This window comes from Rutidosis leptorrhynchoides, chromosome 8 (assembly GCF_046630445.1).
Source record: "Rutidosis leptorrhynchoides isolate AG116_Rl617_1_P2 chromosome 8, CSIRO_AGI_Rlap_v1, whole genome shotgun sequence".
Lineage (NCBI taxonomy): Eukaryota > Viridiplantae > Streptophyta > Magnoliopsida > Asterales > Asteraceae > Rutidosis > Rutidosis leptorrhynchoides.
In genome coordinates this window covers 216,622,259-216,639,413 of record NC_092340.1, presented here as the reverse complement: position 1 = coordinate 216,639,413, position 17,155 = coordinate 216,622,259, and the positions used below count along the sequence as shown (strand labels likewise).

At 33.6% G+C, this 17,155-nt stretch overlaps 1 protein-coding gene across 1 annotated transcript; it reads right to left on the bottom strand.

Annotated features, from left to right (window-relative positions):
* Nucleotides 1-5,129: 5,129 nt before the first annotated feature.
* Nucleotides 5,130-16,889, bottom strand: LOC139861072 (protein NAP1). The gene is given in 23 exon segments (XM_071849374.1): nt 5,130-5,770; nt 6,301-6,513; nt 6,765-7,756; nt 8,826-8,922; nt 9,016-9,155; nt 9,258-9,383; nt 9,791-9,901; nt 10,019-10,100; nt 10,211-10,356; nt 10,474-10,667; nt 10,790-10,868; nt 10,997-11,107; nt 11,199-11,331; nt 11,576-11,847; nt 12,222-12,329; nt 12,428-12,553; nt 12,828-12,912; nt 13,086-13,168; nt 13,300-13,380; nt 13,616-13,696; nt 14,946-15,020; nt 15,105-15,550; nt 16,629-16,889. Coding segments are annotated over 22 exon segments (4,248 nt in total). The 5' UTR covers nt 15,519-15,550; nt 16,629-16,889; the 3' UTR covers nt 5,130-5,271.
* Between the last annotated feature and the right edge of the window lie 266 nt (nt 16,890-17,155).

The window sequence follows — 17,155 nt, the reverse complement described above, 5'->3', positions numbered from 1 at the left end:
TTGCATAAGTTTAGCAAGAAACATAAGTAAGTAGTAAGTTGGGAAGGTTATTACAATAGGAGGATTGAGCAGTTGATGGTGAATGTTAATCATGCTAATGCATGTATGTATATATTATAGAAAGAGATAGAAACAGTCAACTGAATAATCTTTACAGCTCACCCATTGATTGTCAATATTAAATCACGGGTTCAAGAAAATTATAAAAAGTAAAAAATCATATATTGATGTCTAACAGAACAAATATTTGTTGTTATATTTTATATTTAATGAATATTAATAATTTATTAATTATTAATTATATTAATAATAATAATAACAAAATAATACTAATAATAATAAGAGTAATAAAAAAATAATAATAATAACATTGTTAATGATAATAGTAATAAATTATATTATTGTCTAATAATAATAATAATACTAAATATGATAATTATATTAATGCTATTGATGTTAACAATAATAATGAAAGTAATAAATATAACATTTATATTTTATTTGTAATTAAATTTATTATATTAATATTACATATTATTAATTATGTAATATTTGATACTTATATAATAACATATATTGAATACTTAATATTCATATATTTTATATATATTACAATATACATATAATATTAACTATATAAAAATCATATACATGTACATATATAGATTGATTTTTAATTCAAATGATTAAATTGTATTTTTATCATTTTATACTTTTATATTTATACTTATATATATATATATATATATATATATATATATATATATATATATATATATATATATATATATATATATATATATATATATATATATATTTATTTATTTATTTATTTATTTACAAACAATTATTCGTGAATCATCGGAAACAGGCAAATGTCAAATGAATATATGAAACAGTTCAAAAATTTTGAGACTCAAGATTACAGACTTTGCTTATCGTGTCGAAATCATATAAAGATTAAGTTTAAATTTAGTCGGAAATTCCCGGGTCGTCACAGCAAGGACGTTCGAAAATTCGGAACCGGGACCAGAGTCAACTCTCAACGCTCGACGCAACGGACTAAAAATTACAAGTCAACTATGCATATAAATATAATATAATATATAAATAATTCTTAAAATTATTTATATATTATATATATTTAATTAAACCGTCGGCAAGAAGAAAACAACCAAATGTGAGCTGTACCAGCTGGCCATGTGATCGCATGGCCAGGAAGAAGGAATTTCATGCGGTCGCATGACCCAAAATGTCAGGCCACATCTATAAATTTCGCAGTTTTTGGCCGAATAAAACACATCTTTTTCTCTTCTCACTCTCACGTATTATATATATATATATATATATATATATATATATATATATATATATATATATATATATATATATATATATATATATATATTTAATTTTAATTTAATTTAATAATAATAAGGGTATGTTAGCGAATGTTGTAAGGGTGTAAGTCGAAATTCTGTCCGTGTAACACTACGCTATTATTAATCATTGTAAGTTATGTTCAACCTTTTTAAATTAATGTCTCGTAGCTAAGTTATTATTATGCTTATTTAATGCCGAAGTAATCATGATGTTGGGCTAAATATTAAAGACGGGGTAATTGGGCTTTGTACCATAATTGGGGTTTGGACAAAAGAACAACACTTGTGGAAATTAGACTATGGGCTATTAATGGGCTTTATATTTGTTTAATTAAATGATAGTTTGTTAATTTAATATAAAGATTTACAATTGGACGTACCTATAAATAACCACATACACTCGATCGGACACGATGGGCGGGATATTTATAAGTACTAATAATCGTTCATTTAACCGGACACGGGAATGGATTAATAGTCAATGGACTTATTAAAACAGGGGTGAATTATATACAAGAAAAATTGGTGTAATTATAGTTTAAGTCCCCAATTAGTTGGAATATTTGACTTCGGATATAAGGATAATTTGACGAGGACACTCGCACTTTATATTTATGACTGATGGACTGTTATGGACAAAAACCAGACGGACATATTAAATAATCCAGGACAAAGGAAAATTAACCCATGGTAATAAAACTAAAATCAACACGTCAAACATCATGATTACGGAAGTTTAAATAAGCATAATTACTTTATTTCATATTTAATTGCACTTTTAATTATCGTACTTTTTAATTATCGCAATTTTATTTTATCGCACTTTTATTTATCGAAATTTCATTATCGTTATTTACTTTACGCTTTAAATTAAGTTATATTTATTTTTAATATTTTACATTAGGTTTTAACTGCGACTAAAGTTTTAAAATCGAAAAACCGGTCATTAAACGGTAAAAACCCCATTTTATAATAATAATAATACTACTCCTATATATATATTTTTATACAAATATAGTTTTTAAAAATATAGTGTTAAACTTGGTTAGCTCCCTGTGGAACGAACCGGACTTACTAAAAACTACACTACTTTACGATTAGGTACACTGCCTATAAGTGTTGTAGCAAGGTTTAAGTATATCCACTCTATAAATAAATAACTTGTGTAAAATTGTATCGTATTTAATAGTATTTTGTAGTAAAAATACTACTATTTTGTACCCCTTCGCTTTAACATCAATTAACTACTTACATTAGTTAATTAAAAATGATTAATAATAATTAATCATGAACGTAAATAATATTCGAAATATTATTCGTGAAAAGTACGTGTGTCACAAGGACATGTCGGGACATGGAAAGTCAATTAAGATGTTAAGTCCATTAAGGTAACTAGTAAGCATTAGTAAATACTAAGCTTAATTAAATATGCCCTTAAGCCAAGTAATTGTTATAATAAATAACAATCAAGTTTACGCAGTCATAATATTCCAATTACGACAAAAGTTTAACGTATACCAAGTACGTATTTCGTTTAAAACGATAAGTGACACCAACGGTCGTAAAAGCATTCGAGGATCAAGTTAAGTGATTACACACTTAATAGCACGTTGTAAGATATTAACGAAAGTAATTAACCATGATTAAAGATCCCAGAGCATAAGCTAGCTCAGTACGCACAAATACGCAGTTTCGTGAAAGCACAAAAGCAAGTCGAAAAAGCCGGGCCGTTGCAGGTAACCCTACCTGATCAGTTGAATAAGCCAGAACTCGAGCCGAAGTTTGCTAGTTTCTACGAAAGAGGAAAGAGAACCAAGAAGTATTCCAAGGGTAAAATACTAAGCTGGGGTTACTTCAAGGAGATTAATTGATTCGCGATCAAGAGAGAAGGGGGAGTTGATTACATGGCACGTCCTAGTCACTTCAAAACTCTACCGTACTTCGAGATCATGCAACTTTCTAAGCTGAAGATGTTGAACGCTGAAGATTGTGACCTTTCCAGGTGGTTTCAAAGAAAACTCAGATATGAGTATAAGACAGGGAAATGGGATATCTTTAAGTCAACAGCCGCCAGGTTTTCCATGCACCCAACAAAGAAAAATTCTAAAGGTGGACCTGTACGCGTTGTTAAGTTCCGTCCAGCCAAGTACATGAACCAATCTCCATTGATGCCCTTACCCAAGGATATATGCAAAAACTTCAGATGGTGGTTCTATGATGAGTTGTCGGAAGAAGCAGTGATCTTAACTGCAATTGAAAAGGAAGATGGAAGCATACAGTTCGACAATGTGAGGATTCTAGATCCTATGTGGCTGAGGAACTTATCGAGATTTGATGTGGAGACTCATCACCACCATCACATTACGTTTAGAGATGATCGAAAAGAGGAAGCTATGAGATATCAACGTGTGATCGATGTCTACTATGCATACCTCAACAGAGAAAGTGATGCTCAAAGCTCAAACCAAGTTCATGCCAGCTGATCTATGTCGAATTCTGTGTTGCTAGTTTGTATTTTTTGTTTTTGTTTTTGATTATGATGTATTTAGGTGAGAGAGAGAATCTGGATATGTACTTGATGTTAAACTGATGTTACTTTTGGACTTGTATGTATTTCACGGACGTTTACTTTATTGTAATCGATGTTCTAGGTCCTAGGGGGAGTTGTTGATGCATTTTCTGTAAGTCCCTAGACATCTAGCCTACGTTTGTGATTAGTACTTCAGTTTATGGGATACCATGATCGCTCGTTATTATCCTATCTGTGTTTGTATGTGGTTACAGGTACTGCAGGAACGCGATATAGATGTTTGACTATGTTAGACTTAGTCAGACGTGCGATTGAAGTCTCACTCGTACGGCTGACAGGCTCATACGCACGGTTGATGCTGGGCTAAGTCACAATTATAACCTAAATGAGAAGACACGAGTGAGTGATCACCCGTACGGCTGATGAAGCCAACTCGTACGTGTGATGGATGACTCGTACGGGTGAGTCAACAGCAGGGGTATATAAGTGTTATGTTCTTCATTTTAGGTTAAGCCTCTCACACACACACACACACACACCACTCAAATCTGGTTCTCTAATCCGATTCTCTCTCAACCCAAATCACTCTAGTAGTGAATAATAGCTCTAGGCGTTAATCTAATCACACAAATCCAATCCTTGTTGTGGTTTGACTAATTTAATCCCAAAAAGCTCCTCATATTCACTAGTTAATGGTTTGATTCACTAATTCCACCTTTGTGTGAATTAAACCTGTTGATTTCGAAGTTCCTAGTCATGTTTCATCAAAAACGTTGCCACTGCTCGATGGATGCCGGATTCTATAGTCGGGGAAAAGAAATGCAAATAGTTTTTGATTTTAGCATATCAAATTTTTAATGTAGAGAAATTTGATAAAATTAGGCCAACCTTTAAAAATTTTGCATCATCATAACCAAACTACATCCATCTGTCAATATATGAGAAGTGCACATATTAAAGCATACTTTTTTGGCCGTAGAAGTATGAAGCCCAGTTCATACTTTTCTGTTATTTTAGGAGGTACAATAATCGGGGGGATAACACTGATGGTGGATATGAGGGTTAAAACAAGTCGTGGATAACGCAACTGTTACATATTAAGCGTGTTAAAAATAATAACAATATGCAATCCCACTAATGTAGAGCATGGGGAGTGAGATAATCATTCCTCATACCCATGTTAAGAATGAGATTATATAAAAGTGACAGCTCGTTAGGTTACAGATAAAGGCTGTTGTTTGATTAAATCTGTGGAAAATCAAATTCACCAAGTGGTTCATTCGGAGTATATACTGATAGCAAAGACAACACATTCAAGAATTTCAATTACATTACAACATGCTGCTAAAAACGGTCTCTCTATTTATATGCTATGGGACCAGATCTGGACACGGCAAATCTTGGGAGGGGACTAGGAACTCTGCTACCAGAAGTCGAGCCTTCCATAGACCTCACTTTCTGGCTTGAACTGTAATCCAACGGACCCGATGATCTCCTTCCGTTTTTATGTTTTGGATCTGTGATTCTCGTATGCCCTCCCCCCTCGTACAGCTGATCTTGGCCGTGTACTGATGCAGGCTTAAAGTAACCTGAATCATGACCTGATTGTGGTGTTGAATCGCCGCCATATGGATGCCTGATGGCAGGAGAAGCATGACTACCCATGGATACAGCTGGAGAACTGTGTGGGGACATACCTAGAAGTGCTAGAGGATTGGTAGGAGAGTTTCCATAGTATTGACTGTATATGGAACGTAGAATTGCATAAGGAACGTGCATTTCAAGTGAAGTCCGTGGTAGATACGGAGACAATTCACATAATTGGTCCAAAAATATTAGCTTTGCCACCAGATGAGACCTGCACATATATGATAAGACTTTAGGTCACAAGTTTCTGATCTAGTCCATTAGTAACAAAGAGGGAATTTGTAACCTTGGGTTTGGTCCATGAGTTTCCTTTATACTTTTTGGGATAAAGAAAAAAAAAAAAAAAAACTTAATTATTTGATCATTAGTGAAACACTTTTACTAAATTGTGTTTCAATCTAGTCCATTTCCTTTATACTTTTTTATTGTGAGCCAATTTAGTTATGTCTTATCTTAACCAGTCAAATAGTCAAAATAAAAGGAAACATCAAATGGGACAAATGAGTTGAAGAGTTGCAACATGTAATCATTATTTGGGATTCCAGTTGTTAAATTTAGACATAAAAAAGTGTTCCAGGACAAGACAACCGTTTCGACCCGTATAAGAAAACTACCTGTTTTGACCAGACGAGTTTCACCAGTAACCCTCCCCATCTATTTGACATCTCTAATCTCTAGTTCCATTTGTATTCAAAATAAAAATAACGCAAATTTTTTCCTTAAATGAACAATTATGATTACCTGCCGAATTCATTCCAGGAATCTAGTGCAATCCCTGCAGAAATTTTGACAAAAAGGTGCATTGTTGACTTAATGTTTGATTCAACAGACTGGCGATCTGGTATTTCTGGCTCAACAGTATCACCAGCACGACCGTTTGAATACAACTGTCGCTGTCGATGTTCTCTTTCAACTCTAACCAACTCACTTCCAGCAATGACAGCAGAAATGCACCTGTCAAACAAGGTATGTTTAAAAACTCAACCATCATTTTATAGGTTAGATAAAAATCTTCCTTTCTTGTTATATTCAGAAAATCAGACTACTATTGTAGATATTTTCTGTAATTGTATACTAATACAAAAATTACTTATGAAATTCAGGTAAACCAGGATCGCCTAGTTCACCTATACAAAAAATTACCCACTACCCAACCTGCCCAGCCCATTCATTTTACATCTATAGTTAAGTTGTGAGATGTTTACCTTGCCAAACAGTTAACATTAGTGTTAAAACCTCCTGTATCGACATTAAAGGAAGTGGAATTCCAGATGTTAGAAGTCATAAACGTCGAAAATAAGTAAGGCAACAATCCCCAAGAATTATCGCTTGCACCACCAACTTCCTCCAATATTTCTCTCACCCACTCAGAATCATGGTCAGCCACAACTCCAACACTATTTGCCACCCTTCTCATTCGCCTGATATCTATTTTTTCAGGTATTTCAACTGGTAAATGTGTTGCAACCCCCGTTAATAACGAGTGTATCAACGGTGCACCTTCTGCAAGTACGGCCCCACCAGCTTCAGCTAAAAGTGAGTCAAAAGCAATGGCTTGACCAGCCTGAATACAGAATCCAATAACTGTTTCCACATCGATTATTTGTCTTACGTTTGCTTCCCGTTCTATCCTATCACCAGTATGAATGCTACCCGAAACCGCTTCTAATGATTCCCGATTTGCCCTTAGTGACATGTCAATGCAGTTCAAAAGGGCGGCTGTATGTTCTTTCATCATTCGGTCAAGTCGGTCAACTCCATAGCCACCAAATGTACGAACAAAAGCTTGTACTTCTTTAGGATCAGTGACAGCCTCCGCAAAATAGCCACCAACTGGTCGTGTGCTTTTGAAGCATCTATGAAGTGGTGCAAAAAGGATACCAACTCCTGACACGTCCTTCACGATATTTTCCACATACCAGTTGCACACAGCCTCGATGGCTGACCCAGTGTGCTGGTCAACAGGTTTATCGAATGTGTGTAAAGATGAAACGGGCCCACAGAAAGCTTCGGTCAATAGGACTTCACGCATACCCTGTGTGAGGTCCATGCTGATGTGCTGTTCTGCTAAATGGATTATGCTTACATGTCTACGAATTAGAGATTCAAGAACAGTAGGACGTTGAAGATCTGTATCTGCTTTTAATACAGCGTGCAGCCTTCTCCTGAAGTTCCCGAGGATACATTCTCTCATGTACTGCATTGTAAGAATTCATGGAGATATGTTAGTCACGGTACAATAGAGTGGGCACAATCGTACATGGCAGTTATTTTAAGTTTTTAGTTCATCAACTCATATATGGGTTGATTAGTATTGTGTTTAAAACTTAAATTCCTATTCGTATTCCTGTAGGTTCAAACAGATAAAAACAAGAAAACTAGGTAATGATTCAAACTTTAAATGTGTTGCACAGGTCAAAAAAGCATAAATAGTATATTTGATGGACAAAACCTCCTAAATCATTATATTTAAAACATCACATCAGTGTTCGGTGTTGTAAAACTCGGCGAGAAATCGTCGAGTTCTCGTGTTCACTAGCTGGCCGAGTTCTCGAGCTCCAACTCGGCTAAAAACTCGGTCAATGCCGGTCAACGGCCGGTCAAAGGCTAGGGCAAGAAGTTTAGAGTCATCTTGATTCGACACGTTGACCCCATTCTTGAACTCGCCTACCATGCCGAGTTTGCTACATCTACATAGACTATCATAGTATCATGCATAATCTCTAGTTGCTAGGGCAATATGGTTGTTTAAATGCAAATTTTTAAGGAACTGAACATGTATAATACTGTCGTTAGCACTAAACATACATACTCTACCATGAGAAGCCTAAAATGTCAAACAAACCTGTAGTTGCAAGATCAGAAGTATATATTAGATAATACAGGCAAAGACAAGTCACACAAACATTAATGGGTGGATGAAAAATGAAATTATTCAAATTCATAACAGATATTGAAAGGGGAATCATATAATCAAGTATATCCAAACAAGTTCATTTTCGTTCCAAGAGTTTAGATCTTAGTCATCTATTTTAACAATGAAATTCATTGTTTTAGCTTTAAATAATAATATGCCCATTATTAAGGTTATGTACCATTATATTTAAATCTAAGAATCATTTTAACAGTGAAATGCATTGTTTTAGCTTTAAATAATACAGAGTAATAACCGGTATATTTAAATCTAAGAATCATTATCAGCGATTTATCTAATAATTATATTTTGTACACAAGACCAAACACTAGTAATTAACAGAGAAGCTGACCTCCCTCAGAACAAAGACATGATTTAAAACACATATAGGCTCCATATCATTCAAGACTGAGCAAAGATTAGTCAACCTCTGCATGGCAGCTTCTAACCTGGCAACCATACATCAATGTCTTCGTGTTAATTCTCAGGTAACATATAATATAACATAACAACATTTAAAGGTCAATATTGCATCCACTTACATTTTAACGGAGTTATTACATTCAGGGTAGCTTTCATAGCCTGGTAAATGCATACCAGATATGCCCTTTGGGGATTTTGCTGATGGTATAGATAGTCTCGATGTCAAGTTCATGAGAATTGCTGCCTGCTCCGGAAGAAGCTGACAATTAAATGGTTTAATGTCAGTCTCATGCATAAGTAATTTAAATTTAATAGTATTAACTTGCTAACATATCGAGGCAATGAATGAACAAAAAAGAACCTGCATCTCCAGAGACCCAAAACCTCCTTCAGAATCAAGGATATTAATTAGCCCTTCCAACCCTCCCATGATAGACTCGATGAGTGACTCGACATATAGAACAGCATCTCGGCCAATTCTAGTTAGCTGCAATCAACCAATCAAAAGTCATCATATTGTCCTTCAATATACGCCATCACTACATGCTAGGGATGGAAAATTGGGCAGGAATGGTTCATATTTCAATATGGGTTCGCACAGCAAGGGGTAATATATATATGTGTGGGTTAAAATGGGGTGGCCCGGCCCACCAGCACTTCTCTGTCCATTTTTTTCTCTTTTGTGAGAATAGCATGTACTAAATATGCTTTCTTTTTATAAAACGATTGAAAGCATTTAGATTCATGTCACGCGATATTTATGACCCGTTGTAACTTTATTCCATTGGAAATTAACCTGTTACCGATATAACACAACCTGGACTAACCCGTTTCTGTACAAACGGGTTATAATTACCACCTCTACGGAATGAGAATAGATATAGTAGAAGTTACCTCTTCGGGAACAATAGTAGAAGCACATTCTGGAAAACTACTCGCAACACCAAGCCATGCACAACAATGTTGAGGGCGACCTTCGGGACCAAACATGGTATTCCTGAAAACCTGCATCAATCCACGTCCAAGTAAGAAGTATTACTAATGAGAGAAGCATAATAAGCAGATTTTATGATAATACATATTATTAGAAGTTTATAAATAAAATAAAAAGGTCGAACATACAGTTGTAAGATGTTGATGGTAGAAATACAACTTTTTTAGACTTCCATGTTTTGAAAGTTGAGATTCAAGTTCATCAACACATCTGACATGAGAAATCCAATCGGCATGACATAAGATTTGGCGCATAATATAACTGTTTAACATACTTATAGTAGGTTATATTATATAAACAAGTTTCCCAGTATAACGCACCTGGACCAATTGTATAAAGCATTCCCTTCAGATAACAAGCCTTCCTTTCCAGTAGAAACCGTTGCTTTCTCCAGATGTCGAATGGTAATAGATGACCGAGCAGAGGTAACAATCATTAAGATTGACAACCAGTCCTTACGTAATTCCTGTTTAACGGTTTCAATACATTTATGTATGTATTCAAATAAAGATATATGTAAGCAGCACAAACTGCAGCCACCATAAACAAACCAATACAATATAGTTTCAGAAGTATTACTTACTGATAGATCACATGTAATAGCTGAGATATTTTCACCCTGTGGTTTTGGTATATTCTCAAGATGCTCGACGATCTTTTGGAATAGTCCTTTAAGCGAGGAATCGAGGTCAAGAGCCACCATTCCAGGAGTGTTGAGCAAAAAGCGAATTCGGCCGGCTGAAGATGAAAGATAGGATAAAGCATATCCTCTGACGGCTGCAAATCATCGTAAATGATTCAAGGCATTGGGGATCTCATTAGAGAGGATTATATTAGAATAATAAATGATTATTCTGAAAATCTTTTAGATATGCAGATGTAATCAAATCAAAGTTTACCTGCAATGTATTTGCGTACTAGACAGCAAAGGCGGTCCATTCCATCCAACAAAAAACCTATTGTAGGATCATTTGCATTCTGCAGCCGAAAGTGTATAAGTCACTATAGCTATTACATGTCGTATCACAGAATCGCCATATACAATATATAATCATTAATTATTGGGTCATAATAATAATACTTCCAAGGATGGAATTTGAACATACTATGTCCACTGCCGCTGTACGGTTTGCCTTAGATTTTGATGAACTAATTCCAACATGCTGAAAGTACCATATGACTTCGCTTTGTGCCAATGCCAACGCAGAAAATACCATCTGTACAACAAAAGTTTATCTGTTATATCAGTACTTACAGAATAAGAAAAATATAGCCCGTATAATGTAAAAAATAAAGAGTACAACATACCTGAATATTAGGAGCTAATAAACTCGGTTGGTCAGTAAAGAAGAGAACCATCCGCCCAATCTCTTGCTTCAATAGAATTCTTCTCTCATGATGAATTGCATCACAGGATGATATCGCTTGATCATGCACTTCACTGCAGGAAGAAAAAGAAAAAAAAAAAAAAAAAAAAAAAAAAAAACACAATTGATCATAATTATCGATTTATAACCAGTATAATTGATCAGATAGAAAGTGCACAGAGCATGTACGTAAGATGCTCATTAGAGAAGTATACAATGCCTATAGCAATGTGTTAATTCAAACTTATAACACATAATTCGGCAATGATTACTCAAAATTTGCACACCACTACTCTAGAACTAGACTACTTTCAATACCTTATCATTTTCTCGACTTGCTTTGCAACACTATATTCCAAATCTGCTTCTTTTTGCTTTGTACGTCCAGATTTTGCCAATTTCTTTGATTCCAATATCCGGGGCAATACATATAGCTGGTAGTCTTCATGCAACAATATATACTGTAATTCAAAAATAAAACATTACAGTATTACATTTCATCAAACAAAAAATAACGTCAATTTCAGATATTGTTTAGAGATTACCGCATCTCTATATAAAGAGAGGACCAAATTTTCCTTCAGTACAACCTGTAATTATCACAAACAGTGAAGTCAAAGTAGATTGTCAGGTACAAGGTACAACAATAAAAGATACAGCTAGGATCCTGTTAATAAGTATAAGTACATGTGATAATAAAGGGGTAACAAACAAAGAGATGCATATAGAATTAGATGAAGAAGCAGATGCATCACAAATTGCATCATTCAATAAATCACATAAAAGCTTAACCACTCCCAATTCTCAATGGCATATTATATAATTCTGGAGACAGCACATTGCACTACGGTCCTGATATGCTTATATTAGTTTGATTTAGATATGAAGAATAAACATCTGAGGATAAAATTCATGCAAGACTCAACATGTAAAGTAAAATGCCAGAGAAGTGTAAAAATTGTACCATAGCTATATCAATGCTGGTTACTCTAAGAAGCTCATCAGGGCAGACAAGATAGCCAAATAGTGCCCAATCCCTATAAGAAGTTACATTTGTCAAATCTTGAGCTCTCTGTAAACAAAAAAGAAAGAAATTTAGCAATAAACACAAGATTTATGTGTATCAATCTATCTATACACACATACAAGTCGAGCTAAAACAAGGTGTACCATTGGATGTGCTGAGTTTGTGAGGATATCAGGATATCGGGGATGAAACGGACTAAGAAAACCCTCATTTCTGAGCTTTCGTGTATCTGTAGATAAAAATATAGTAGGGCCTATAGCCTCCAAAACCTGCAATAGATGGGTTTAGTGTGCAATGTTAGTCCCACAAAAGTGTCCTCGCCTTACTCAAGAAACAGTGTGTGTTTCTGAATGCCCATGAAGAGTAAATAGCTTAAGTTGGAAGAAAGCAATGGAGACAGAAAAAAAAAATGGAAAAAAAAAATAATAGTGAAACTAATATAAAGATACATATGAAAAACATGAAACTATAAATTAAGAAGCCAAAACATATCACTTCACTTTAAGATCAAACTAGCTTCAAGAAAGAGAAATAAGTAATAACCTCTCCAATACGAGGACTGACAAAATTTAGATCTTCATGCAACCCTTTCAAGGGTGGATCATACGCATCTACAAACTGAACCAACCTATTATTGCAAGAAAAAAGATTATTAGTTCATCAAAACCTAAGTAACATAAGCAGACCGACGTAGAAATTACAGAAAGTTTAACTGCATAGCAAGTGCACAAACATGTAAAAGATTTTGAACAATGATGGTGCTCAAATTATTCTAAGAAATAGAAAAAAAAATTATGATACCTATGATAAAAATCACAGTCTCGGTCATTTCTCAACATCGAATGAAAAAGGTTGTACATCTGGAACATCATTTTCCTTGGCAACTGTAAATCAAACAACATAGTTCTCAGTAAATTAAAAACCTGCATGCATCCTGTAATTCTTACCTAGAAGATGTGAGTGAAAGAAAAATATCAAGAACAAAACATCAATCATACATGGCCTACAGACTTGCCTTCTCAGCAAAGAGATTGACTCGAACAAATGAACAGAAGAGATCCATGAAGCCATGTAAGATAAGAGAGTTCTGATGGGGCTGCAAAATGAGTAAGAAACCAGGAATACAATTCACAAAATCTGAAAAAGAACATATATACATGTGTATATTTGATGTATGCAGTATGGTATTGTTAGAGTGATAAATTCTATTGGTCTATAATTTCCATGGTTGATGTTGAAATCCAAATTCTCTTTAATCTTTTCACAGATAATCAAAACCAGTTTAATTCTTTATAAAAGACATCCGTAGATAGATATATAATGTAACTAACCAACAGAGTAATGACGGTGCTGCTCAGATCCAATATAAGTCGCAGAGCTTGTTCTCGGAATGCCATCATATCAAGGAGTAGCTAAACAAACTTCATGTTATTAGAAAAGATTGTAAAACTATTTATTCCACATAAATCCATACCCACAACTCCATGCGTACATTAGTACTAACCAACAACTCAGAGTAAACGACAAAGCAACTGGAAACAAGTAGCAGATTAGAACATCAAGAGGAAAAAAAGTCAGAAAGAGAAAGTACAAACTAAACCGAATATCATAATGTGTTTCTCAAATCTTCCTTCTAAAGATGATGACATTTAGTGGTGGCAATTTTAATCCATTCGTGTGAATATGGCAACCATCAATTTGTGTTGTATTTGCTTTATAACAGGTCAGATGTATAATATAGAAAAACTATCTACAAACAAAATGGGTCAAATTCGCAAAAAATGCCTACAGTGTATATACATGCTTGTAAATTACAATGCCCTGAATCTTTTTTAATATAATATTCATTATTTGACTGATAAAGTTCATTAACTATAACTAGTAGTAATACAGAGAAGGAAATGAACAAAAGAAAGTTCGGCAGGTCAACCCAACCAGGCCTGTTTTGACATTTATTATAAGTTTACTCTCTTTAACCCTGATCTATTTTTGACCCGTTACCATACTTAACCATTTTTTTCACCTCAACAAGCAAAGGTCACTTGAATGTTAACAACTCATCTCAACATAGACATGCGAGTATGAGATAACGAAAAATAGAAATAAAAAATTCGCTGTCCCTTTTTGTGACTGGAAGATTACAAAGAGTGAGAATCTCACAGTGAGAAAAAAATTGTCAACTATATTAATGTGTACACTTTACCACTTACGAGGTTCTTAAAATTTGACACATAGTTAGATGACTTAAAGTATCATTTGTGTTTGGCAGCTGATTCAGAATACAACGGGCTATTTTGTTTTGATCCTCAACTGCCGAAAACAACTGAATCTCTCATATATTCGTCAAGCTTCCACCAAGGCAACTATTTGTGTTAAAATATTTATTCATCGGCTTTAAAAATCCTAATAAGAATCATAAGTGGGAGTTCACAGTTGGTTGACTGATGGGTAACCCAGTGGAATTTGCAAAGCAGATAATTGTTTCTCGGACTTAAGCCAAACACACACAGAGAGACAGGTCTTTACATACATAAATCAATTTTCTGGTCAACATCATCATGTACCATACCCTAGAGTCATAGTTAAAGTAAAAATGATCAGAAAAGATATTCCTGAATGTAGTTAACAAGCATGTGATCAGGTATAAAGTGAACTCCACACCTGAATCCATGGCTCCAAGCTTTGTAAGTGAACTTCAGCTTGATCATTTAAAGCATCCAAAGCGGACTTATCAACCTAAAAGATTATAATCAAGTTTTAGCTTCCCAAGGAGTTAGAAATTATATATAAGAAAAACACAAAAGATAATACAGTGCTTACACGTTCAAGCTGCAATTTACTATGATGTTCCGGAAACTTCTTTGAAAGCAAAATACATATCTTTGGACAATTTGGGAAGACGCCTGCTTTCCAAAACGTTTCAGAAAATACATGACCAACTGAATCCGGATAATCCAATATTTGATTCAATCTATAGATTTTGGCCATTAGTCCTTGTGCAACTTGCGTAAGCTGATATACCCATTGCATGTTCAACCCCTTATGCGATACTCCGGGAAGCTGGAATGATACCTCTGATCCGTTATTTCGGGAGGTTCTAGATGGCATCGGAGTTCCCATTTCTTGACTCAAGTATTCACTCCATCTCGAAGCACCTTCAACCTCCCTTGATCGAGGAGACGTTGACAACGTTTCTTGTGTGGATAAGTTCAGTCGAGATTTAGGCATTTGCATTATTACGATAGCTCTTTTTAAAGAATCCTCCACTGCAGTTTTAAAGTTTCAAGCAACACATTAATATTGAACTTGAACATAGCAAAATATCACTATTTTTATATTAGTGTCCCATCACCAGCAACAACAGATAAACTTATATACACTGTACTGAATAATCCTCGCAGAATCAAGTATTACTCTGTTCGATGACAGATCCAAGTTATGTTTATGACAAATAGAAGCGTGCACTAACACAGAGCAGGTCCCTCAATATTCCTTAGTCCAGGAAGTCAAAATGTATATAATTTCAACATCTAGGGTTCAGACCTAAGTCATTAAGTACATTTCACTACAAACATCAAAATCGCAGCTAATTAATCAAAATTCACAATAACTTATGCTGTAGCAGTTTTAGATCCTATCATGTTCGTAATAGCATTACTGATTGACTTCAATTTCATTAGAATTTGCTCATGAGTTACATCCTAATTTCAATTAAGCAAAAGCGAATTATGTTAACTTCAATTCCATAACACCGAACTACGTTAATTTTAGCACCGATCCATTACATTACATATAATAATAATAATAATAATAATAATAATAATAATAATAATAATAATAATAATAATAATAATAATAATAATAATAATAATAATAATAATAATAATAATAATAATAATAATAATAATAATAATAATAATAATAATAATAATAATAATAATAATAATAATAATAATAATAATAATAATAATAATAATAATAATAATAATAATAATAATAATAATAATAATAATAATAATAATAATAATAATAATAATAATAATAATAATAATAATAATAATAATAATAATAATAATAATAATAATAATAATAATAATAATAATAATAATAATAATAATAATAATAATAATAATAATAATAATAATAATAATAATAATAATAATAATAATAATAATAATAATAATAATAATAATAATAATAATAATAATAATAATAATAATAATAATAATAATAATAATAATAATAATAATAATAATAATAATAATAATAATAATAATAATAATAATAATAATAATAATAATTAACAACTGAGGTTATTGCAAACATAAGAAATTGAGATAGTACCTTGAAATGTAACAATGGAGGTTAAAATATGAGTAACGCGGATTAAAATGATAAGACTTCTGAGATACAGATCTAGGTTTATGAGGTAAAATTGAAGGAGGGGAGTTTATATTGTAGCAGTGAGTTTTAGGGTTTATTATTTATTTATTTATTATTATTAAAATGAAGTTGAGTTTGTTGATGGTAATGATGAGAATGATGATTTGCGGTGTGCGCAGCACTCACTATTACTATAAGATTTTTCAGTTGTGTGACGCCGACCAGACGAATGCTTTAACCACCCACCCCCCACTTCGAGTAAACAACAAACAGTTGTTATATATGTAGTCATGTAGCTACTTGTATTTATTTTATTTCTATTTACAACTAGTCCGGACCGGCCCGCGCGATGCGGCGGAAGCTTTCGGCCGGCGGATTCATATTTAACGCAGTTTTATTTACAGAAGGGTAAACGGGCAATCTGTTATGCGTCGTTGTTGGTGTCGTCGTCTTTAGTGTTTTTTAAAATCTGTCCGGTTCGAACGTAG